Raw genomic sequence first — 9,338 nt, forward strand, 5'->3', positions numbered from 1 at the left:
TGTACTCTAACAGAAAATAAAAATAAAATAAAATAATAACAGAAAGCCTGACATAAGGGTTCCAAGCAGGGCCTTGGAGTCAGACGGGGACTGCAAGCCGGGCTCTGTCATTTCCTGGCTGTGGGATCGCAGGCTGATGAATTAACCTCGCTGACCCCAGCCTTCCTGAAGCTAATATCATACCTACCTCAGAAGGTGGTTTCTGAGGGCCACCTACCGGCCATCTACCACAAGGCTTGCCTGGCTAGTCTCATGTACCGTATTTACGATCGGGGCTCTGCAGATCCTTTCTGTAAAGGACCAGATAGTAAATGTTTTAGGCTTGGCGGCTACGTGGTCTCTGTTGCAACTGCCCGACTCTTTGTATGGCGCAGCCGTGGCCAGGGTGTCGACACACGAGCATGGCTGCGGCCCAATAAAACTTGATTGACAAAAGGAGGCTGTGGCCACAGTTCGCCAACCCCTGCTCGGATGAGGGGTCAGCGCGGGTTTGCTGCCGGAGGGCCTTCCTCCTGCTGGATTCTGTGCACCTGGGGTTTCGTGAGCACAGCACGGAGCGCCCAGGGCCATCACCCCGATGCGTCGCCAGCCTGAGGCAGAGGTACCCAGTCCTCCTGCTCCTCTGTTTGCTGCCACGTCTCCTTTGCACACACCTCGGTCCCGGGCTGCCGCCTCCCGGCATCCTTCCAGGGCCCCATCTTGGGTCCTTGTGAATCTGGCCTGCATTTTAATTACCTGGAAGCAGGCATCTCGCATCTTGCGGGGAAAGAAAAGTGATGGCAAGCCAAGGTGTGGGTGTCCCCTGGGAGCCAGCACGTCCCGCAGAGGGGGTTTAGGGCCCCCGCTTCCCTAGCTGCTCACATCCTTCCTCACACAGAACGCTGGACGCTCCCTTCAAGGATTCTTCACATTCTAACCGGAAACAACAGACCTCTGGGAATTCCCTTCTAGGAGCCTAATTGACTGATTTCCCTTCACGTGGCAAGTGTGAAAATACCAGGGCTAATGTGACATGGTAGTGGGTGAGTCTTCCCTCTAATAACTTACTTATATTCTCTAAGACTCAGAGCTCTGTCACGCTGGCAGCGTCCCTCAAGGCAAGAAGTTCCTCAGAATGCTGGCCTACTAAGTCAACTTCAGGACCTGTTAGCCTAACTTTGCCTTTTCTGCTGGATTTCACTGTGGCCTTCCTCCTGCTCTGGCAGTGAACCCTGGGGTGAGGAATACTGACCCAGCCTCTGTTTCAGGCCGGGCTGTGTCCACGCTCAGTGTTTTGAAGGTCCGCTGGTGTTACTCTTTTTTACAGTCTTCCAATTAGGTCTCAACTTTGTGCCATTTTTTTTTCTAGTGGTGGCTCCTTATTTTGTGCAACTTCTACAGATTAAAACAGAGAAACTTCTAGACAAATGAAAACGTTTTATTTACAAGAAAAAAGTCTGTACACTGTGTACACGTAAAAATATACAAAACCAAACTAGAAAATATCCAAGTGTTAAAATGTGTACAAACACTTTTAAAAGGTGACTCCTGGAAAACCTCAAGCCTTAATTCATTTGAAGAGTACACATCTCAATTTTAAAAATTATCATACAAAAAAATTCCCAGAGTTGTTAAAAAGGTTCACTGGTTTCCCCCGGAAAAACTTCATAAGGATTTTATCTAGAGTAAAACAGGCTGTGTGGCGTCATAAATGTTAGGTTCTAACAGTTCCAATGCAGTTAATTTGTGTGAAACCTACCAAGTAAGAAGACCATTTTCCATAGAACCAAATAAGTGTTTCTTCCCCTAATCTTGCAAAAGCCACGAACTCGAGATCGATTACCCATCCAAGGTCAGAGTTCAACTAGACTCCTGGCAACGATACAACCTTCAGGTCGTAGTTGTACCCTCAGAGCCCCTTTTAAATATTTCTGCCAGACTTTTAAATGTAGCCAGAATGTGTGAAATATGGGTGCGTGGGAGGACTGGATTTCTGTTTGACAGAAGGACACGTAACATTTGCTTACTTCTCCTAAAAAACTGGCGTTTGCGTAATTAAAACAAAATTTATTGTAAAGGTTTCAGAAATAAAGTTTGATGAAAAAAGACAATATAAAAGCAACCATGTGTGTAGATACGTATATATACAATTATATAACTATATCTACATGCACACTTTTTATAACAAGAGTAAGAACTATATCAATATCTTTAATTCTTTAAATTCCATTAGCCCAAGCTTGTAGAGAAATTTGTTGGATTTCTTCTTACTAAAAAGGCTTCATTCACTTAATAAAGCAAGAATCAGAACTTACAGTTTATTTCCTTGAAAGATAAATACCTTTCATTTACCAATTGTGTAAAATAATTTACCAATTGTGTAAAATAATGCCCGAGAGACAGAAACATGCAGAATAATTTCACAAAGGAAATACCGAGTACAAAGCACGAGTGTGAACTCGGGTCCACTTTCCCTAAGCACTGAATTGCTGCATGCAGCTGCCCTCATCAGCTGTGGAACCACTGGGCAAGGGTCCTAAAGGATCAGAAAGTGAGAGGTCGACACAGACAACCTGAGTGAATGTATTCAGACCCTATCTGGCCTGTGCGTTCAGTCACGTGTTTCTCGATAGTCACCCCACCTCCTGGCTCCGTTTCTTCCCACAGCTAAGCAGCAACGAGACCAGGTCACTTTGGCTACCAGTCTCAACCACGCACGGTGCCTCGATCTCGAAGAAAAAGGCTGGAGAGAGAGAGCTTTCATAATGTCATTTGTGCACACGCCAATTCCTCCGTCGCCTACCATTACTCACGTGAGCCCAATCCCACTTCCGCAGCCAGATGGGACCTAACTAATTCAGTGATTGTAAGTGGTCCTGCCCGGAAGGGTCCACCCACAGCATCAGGTATTAATCCGTTCCACCAGAATGAACCGGCTGATGATCGTGTAACAGTAACCCGGGGCGGCTTTAAACACTTGATTTCATTTCCCAATTTGGAAAAGGCTAACGCTTATTTCAGCACTGCTTTGTGCAGATGCTACGGCCACCATGACAGAAGATTACTGGGGAGCCCAGGGTGGATTAAAGGTCGGGCTGCCGGCCGAGGGTGAGGGACACATGGGGAGGAGGGGGCCGAGGTTCCTTGAGCCCTGCGTCCCGCAGACCAGGGTAGACCCCGGGACCGACAGATGAGCCTAAGCCCCTCGCGGGCCCTGTGCCCTGTCAGGTGACACACAGGACCAGCACTGGCGTCCCTGGGGGCAGGGAGGATGCCACAGCTGTTAGACCTTCCGCTTGAACCTGGGGAAGGGCTGGGGAAGGGCCTGGATGCAGGTGAGTTGTTCTTCTTGGTCAGTGTTTGTTTCATCGTGACCACAGCAGCAACAAACGATCAAGTGAAGTTACCTCGAGATGTACTCCTTCAGTCCTGAGGGTGAAGAAAAGGGCCACCTAATGGCTTCAGTTTATCACACATCCCTCCTCAGCAGAGGGTGAAGGGTCTGGAAGAGGCGAAGCCTGGAAGAGATGCAGCGGGGCGCCGTGTCCTGTAACTGCTCCGCTGAAGGCCGGGTGTCTATTGTCGTCCGTGGTATTTGAGGGCTTCGTCAAGGTCTGGGAAAACACTGCCTCTTAGGGCCGATTTCATTCATACTAGAAGCCAACGGCACATCAGCTAAAACCTCCTAACACTTTTAAGGAGTTAAACGATTTAAACTTTGAAATAGAAGAATGCCCAGCCCACGTTGTATTAATACGTGTACCCCGTTTTCTCAATGTTTAGCAGACCTTCGTTCCCAAGGGTCTTTAAGGCCATAATAAATCCAGAACTTTTAATTATATTTTCTTTGCTCTCTTCAGTCTTATAACCTCGGTGACCCTGCAAGTACGTTTTAAAAGTACCTGTGTCACAATGAAGGGTATCAATACTTAAAGATCTTCGCAGTGTTCTCTGGGGCTTTCGAACTTGCATACTCATTGTTGACCCCCAGTAAATTTTCCTCTACCCGTGATCTCATGCCACCAGAGGGGGCTGTCCTGGACATAAGGGGGCCGGTAGGGAAATCCAGTAGGAAGATTATGACAGAAACGTCAGTGTCATGGGCCTCTGAAGGCAGAGCCTGGAGGGTCTGGGGGGACAAGGGTGGCCGGCCTGCTTCACCCCGCATCAGCCACTTCCTAGTGCCCGGGGTCACTGAGACGTTACTCACCGGACCTGGACAGGAGCACGCTCTTTCAGGAAACCAGGAAGAAGAGTGGCCTGGCCACATCTGCTCAGACGCAAGCCAATGTGCTGGACAGAATTACCATCCCTTCTCACAGATCCGGAAGCAAAGCTCTCAAAGTGGGCTTTTAGTGGATACTGTCATGATTGAAGTTTTTCAGCGACACCCTCCTTCACTATAACAATAAGCTGCAGGAGATGCTCGGGACCCAACCCGATTTCTGCTGAGTAGACCAGCCAAACAGAGCGTCTGGTTTCTGTCGGCCACTCTTGCTCAGGAACGAAACCAACCCTGGAACAAAAAACCTCGTGCAGTAAACTCTCCTGACGTTCACACAACTGCGAAGGAGAACATATTTAATTAAGCTGCTATTGTCACGGCCAAGAAGTCTTAACTGTACCACTGAGACAGGTTTTAGTTATAGATTGAAATTGCACGTTTAACTAAGGTATTCCAAAATGTTTCTGTTTCACTACATTTACAGCCAAAAAGAAAAATTTGTTTTTTGATGTATCAGTGACAAAAGTTGAGATCTCAACAAAAGCACCTGATACAGCTAACACACTGGGATGACAGTCTTCCCTTTGCCCCCTCTCCCTCGAAGCGTATATTGATACTTATTTTCCTATTTGTTAAAGAGCGATGCCTTCACACAACTGTATTTAATTACATGGCTTTGATATGTTGCTGACATAAAACAGGTAGGTGAAAACAAGGGTGGGGTTCCTAAACATCTGTCTGTCGGAAGGATTAGTGAAAAATCAGCGTACCACCGGCAGGGTCCCAATAGCTGATATTAACCTGCAAGAAAAAAGCAGGAGAGAGACAGGCGTGCATGGCCAGAAGCACGGGGTGCAGCTGGAGGCTGGAAGCCACCGCCCACACCCCCCGCGGGTGTCCTAACCGGCAACGCCTGTGGTTGCGAAGGGAGGGCTGGCGGGTGAGGCGGCCAGAAGAGCTGCGGCGCGGGCCGTCCCGCCCTGGGCTACCCTGCGGCCCCCGATTTCGCATTTACCCGCCAGGGATGTTCCTGGCCGCCTGGGGGCGTTCCTGGTCAGGTCGGGAAATATTGCAGGAAAACAAAGTGCTTCCCCGGTTGGCTTTTTCTTGGTCAGGAGGAAGGCTTTATGGTTTTAGACATGTGTCTGATACACAAAGAGCAAAGCCTTCGGGGGCAGCTGGGCGCAGAGATGGGGACGCCGAGGGCTAGAAACCCCTCAAAGGATACACCGCGATCCTGCTGTTAGTGTAAACGTGCCTGGGCGCTAATGCAGACGTTCGCCATCAAGTCCAGGCTCTTTCGTGAAAGTGCACGTACAAGTGGCACGGGTGATGGGACGTGTACTGTCCCTCAGCATGGGTGCTTCCAGGTGCAAACTGTGTCATCTATCAGGTGTATCCCTGACACCTGCTGCTGAAACCAGCCCTAGTACAGAGAACACTAACATTTTGGAGCTATTTACCCATTTGTTATACATTTGCTTTTTTTCTAGCTATTCTTTACAAAAGTTTTTTGCAACTTTCTTGAGTTTATTTCTTTGCGTTCCATTTCTATATTCAGAGCAGTCTTAAATACTCAATGGCTTAGGAAGGGAAGGACCCCCGTGGCCACCACGAAGTCACAGCTGGCGACCGAAGGCCGCGCCACCTCCAGGGCCCCTTCCAGCGTCTCCAGGACTCGCGGAGCCCGGCCAGCCCCTCAGGCTCCCGGCGGGCAGCGCACGGCCCGCAGCCCGGGCAGCACGACCTTGCCCTTGCGGCGCAGGTCGCCCTGGGCGCCCGTGTTGAGCCGCTGCACCAGCAGCTTCTCGTAGAGCAGCGGGTGGTAGGCGCCCAGCGTGCAGGCCGCGTCGTAGTAGGGCTCGTGGTAGTGGCACAGGTCCGTCTGCCTCACGGACGGGATGTACTCGTACACGTGCACCTCGCCGCACAGGCTCATCATGAGCAGGATGCCTGCAGGAGAAACCAGAGCCGTGAGCAACTCGGGGAGGGGGCACGTCAGCCCTGGCGCTGGATCCGGACCCTGCGGCCTCGTCTTCCCCGTCTGTCTGCGCGTCTCTCTGTCCTTCTGACGGTGACACTGGGATTGTCTGTTTACAGTCTGTCTTTCCCACCAGACAGCAGAGGATCTGAGGGTTAGGGCTGGGCCTCATCCGTCTTTCTGTCACTAGTGGCGAGCACGGTATCTGGTGGAGAGGTGGGGGCCCATGCTTGTTGAATGACTATGTGACCTGCTTTCTTGCTCTTTTAAAGGTAAGGTAACGAGGTGGGGGACGTCTTTGAAGGGGCGGGGGTGGAGGGGCACGGCTGGGGCAGGAGATTCCTGCTCTGTGCCCCCTTCCTTGGCGGCTTCACTTCGTGGCTGTAACTTTCAGTGAGTGGCATGTGTGCGGTTTGGGGGCTGGGGGCGTGTTAAGACGTGATGCTATTAAACATTCTCTCGTCCAGTTGACCGCTGGGGGCCCAGGAATGAGAGAAGAAAAGACAAAGTGATCAAACTTAAGGAAAGGACAGTCAGCGCCAGATCTGCATCCCCAAGTCAGAATATCATGTACCGCCTTCGACATGCAGGTCCAACTGATTTGCAGCAGGAGGGCTGTGACATAACAAAGAAACGCATGTTATTAAAAAAACCGGATGCTAAAATAGTGGCTTAAATGGAAAGAGATGGAGACACAGAGTTCAAAATTAATATTAAAATTATTTTTCTCACTGGAACTATCAATGTTAAAGTTGCTTTCATTTCTTTCTTTTTTTTTTAAGGTTCAAAATAGCTATAAAACCATATGATCACTGAGCAGATCTCATTCTGGATCTATGCTAAAGAGCTTTCTTTTCCTAGCTCCACCATCATCTTTGTTAACATTCTTTAAACTTAAAAAACATATGGACTTCCCTGGAGATCCAGTGGTTAAGACGCCACGCTTCCAGTGAAAGGGGTGTGGGTTCGATCCCTGGGTGGGGAACTAAGATCCCACGTGCCGCATGGCGCAGCCGAAAAGAAAAAAAAAACACCCCAAGAGGAAAACGAAAGAAAAAAAAACTACGCTTGGCCCTCTTATGAAAGGATATCCCTTGTTATGAAAAACACGTGAAATCACACAGTTAGCTCCTGTCACAGACAAAGCTTCTCTGCAGAGGACAATCGTATTTCTAATTAATCACCTGTGCGTGCATCCTGAAAATCCCCGCAGCTGGAGAAAGTCCGGCACGAGGGGCCCGGGGAAGCAGTGGGAAGGGCCTGGTTTTGCCTGCGGATCCAGAAAGGTCCCCGGGGAGGTGGGGCCTGAACCGCAGGTGCCGCCTGGGGCGGGGCGGGGCGGGGGGAGGAAGGGGAGGGGAAGCAGCAAGGATGACCGAGAGGACCCTGGTGTCCTGTTGCGAAGACGCTAGGATGTGCCTTGAGGGCCACGAAGCTGCTGGGGCTGAGAGTAAACCACGCTCCTAACGAGAGACACAGATTCTTCAGGTCAAGGTCTAGGAAGTGACACTGTTGCCGAGAGCTGCGTCGAAACTTCAGGTCCCCGGTCAGTCCCGCTCCTCCAGTTCTGCAGGCTCCCTCCTCCCCTGCCGCGTCCGTGGGCCCGCCCGACGTGGCCGAGATCCGGGTGAAGCCAAGAGAGAACCCAGGACCAGCACCTTCTTGCTCAAGTCACCGAGGGGGGGTGGGCACCAGCCCAGCACCGCACAGGCGATAAGAGCTCTGCCTCTTTTGGCTTTTTAATTCTTTTTCAAATTCTTTTCCCACTTAGGTTATTACAGGATATTGAGCAGAGTTCCCCGTGCTACACAGTAGGTCCTCGTTGGTTACCTCTTTTATATATGGTCGTGTGTACACGTCAATCCCAGACTATCCTGCCCCCTCCTTCCCCCCGGCATCCCTCTGCTCTGTGTACATTTCTCCTCACCCTCACAAAACCACCCATGAGGAGCTGACACAGTGGATGAGAAAGACATGTGCCCGCAGAATTACATTCGTTTATTCCTGTGACTTTAAACCTTTGATGAGCAAGGCCGCCTCTGCCGTGTGTGTCTCTGGGTGAGAGTCACAGGCCTGTGTCTGTGGAGCTGAGGACGCTTCAGTGTTTGCCCCTCAGGGCTCGTGCTGGCCGCCCGCCCTCCCTGCCCTTCCCTGGGCGTGGCGTGTGGCCAGCTGTGCCCGAGCAACCACATCAAAGCATCCCAGAATCCTTCACACCCTGAACATCCTCCCTCCGTATATTTATTACAACAGTTTTCCTGCAGCGCAGTGAAGAGGCTTCAAGGGTATCTTTAAAAAAAAAAAAAAAAAATTTATTTATTTTGGGCTGCGTTGGGTCTTCATTGCTGCGCACAGGCTTTCTCTAGTTGCAAAGAGCGGGGGCTGCTCTTCGTCGCGGTGCACGGGCTCTAGGCGCGCCGGCTTCAGTAGTTGCGGCATGCAGGCTCAGTAGTTGTGGATCGCGGGCTTAGTTGCTCCGCGGCATGTGGGATCTTCCCGGACCAGGGCTTGAACCCGTGCCCCCTGCATCGGCAGGCGGACTCTCAACCACTGCGCCACCAGGGAAGCCCCCTTCAAGGGTGTCTTTTGCACAAAAGCTTCTGATAAATGAGTGTGGAACTGTGTCTAGAAACCACACTCTCGTTACTGTCAGCCCAGAACACAGCCTCATCCACGGGGGCTGCGACCAGCGTGCACTAGCTGTCGCCTTTGCAACTCTGGTCTCCAAGAGGATGGCTTTCAGAAGCCACTGTCATTCCTGAGAGATGCTGTTGTCCTCCCTCGAAAGCAGTTCTCAGCCTTCAGCGTGAAAGGACGACCTGGCAGCTTGTTAAAATGCAGATTCCGGGCCTGTCCCCGTCCCTAGAGACCTGGGTTCCCTGGTGTATGTTGGGGTCCAGGAAATGGAATTTTTTTTTTTTGGCCATGCCACGTGGCATGTGGGATCTTAGTTCCCCGACCAGACCAGGGATCGAACCCATGACCCCTGCATTGCAAGGGCGGAGTCTTAACCACTGGACCACCAGGGAACTCCCAAGGAAACGAAATTTTTAACAAGCATTCCTAAACTACCTGTGGTGAAGGGCCATTAAAAAAATTCCTATCGGGCTTCCCTGGTGGCGCAGTGGTTGAGAGTCCGCCTGCCGATGCAGG

The 9,338-nt window shown here is 50.8% G+C and overlaps 1 protein-coding gene across 1 annotated transcript in view; it reads right to left on the reverse strand.

Annotated features, from left to right (window-relative positions):
- Positions 1–5,243: 5,243 nt before the first annotated feature.
- Positions 5,244–9,338, reverse strand: part of ST6GAL2 (ST6 beta-galactoside alpha-2,6-sialyltransferase 2) — a 24,042-nt gene continuing 19,947 nt past the window's right edge. The window contains exon 5 of the mRNA XM_024116589.3: positions 5,244–6,157. Coding sequence (XP_023972357.1) covers positions 5,904–6,157 — 254 coding nt within the window. The 3' untranslated portion in view covers positions 5,244–5,903. The remainder of the gene's footprint in view (positions 6,158–9,338) is intronic.

Source organism: Physeter macrocephalus, chromosome 12 (genome assembly GCF_002837175.3).
Source record: "Physeter macrocephalus isolate SW-GA chromosome 12, ASM283717v5, whole genome shotgun sequence".
NCBI lineage: Eukaryota > Metazoa > Chordata > Mammalia > Artiodactyla > Physeteridae > Physeter > Physeter macrocephalus.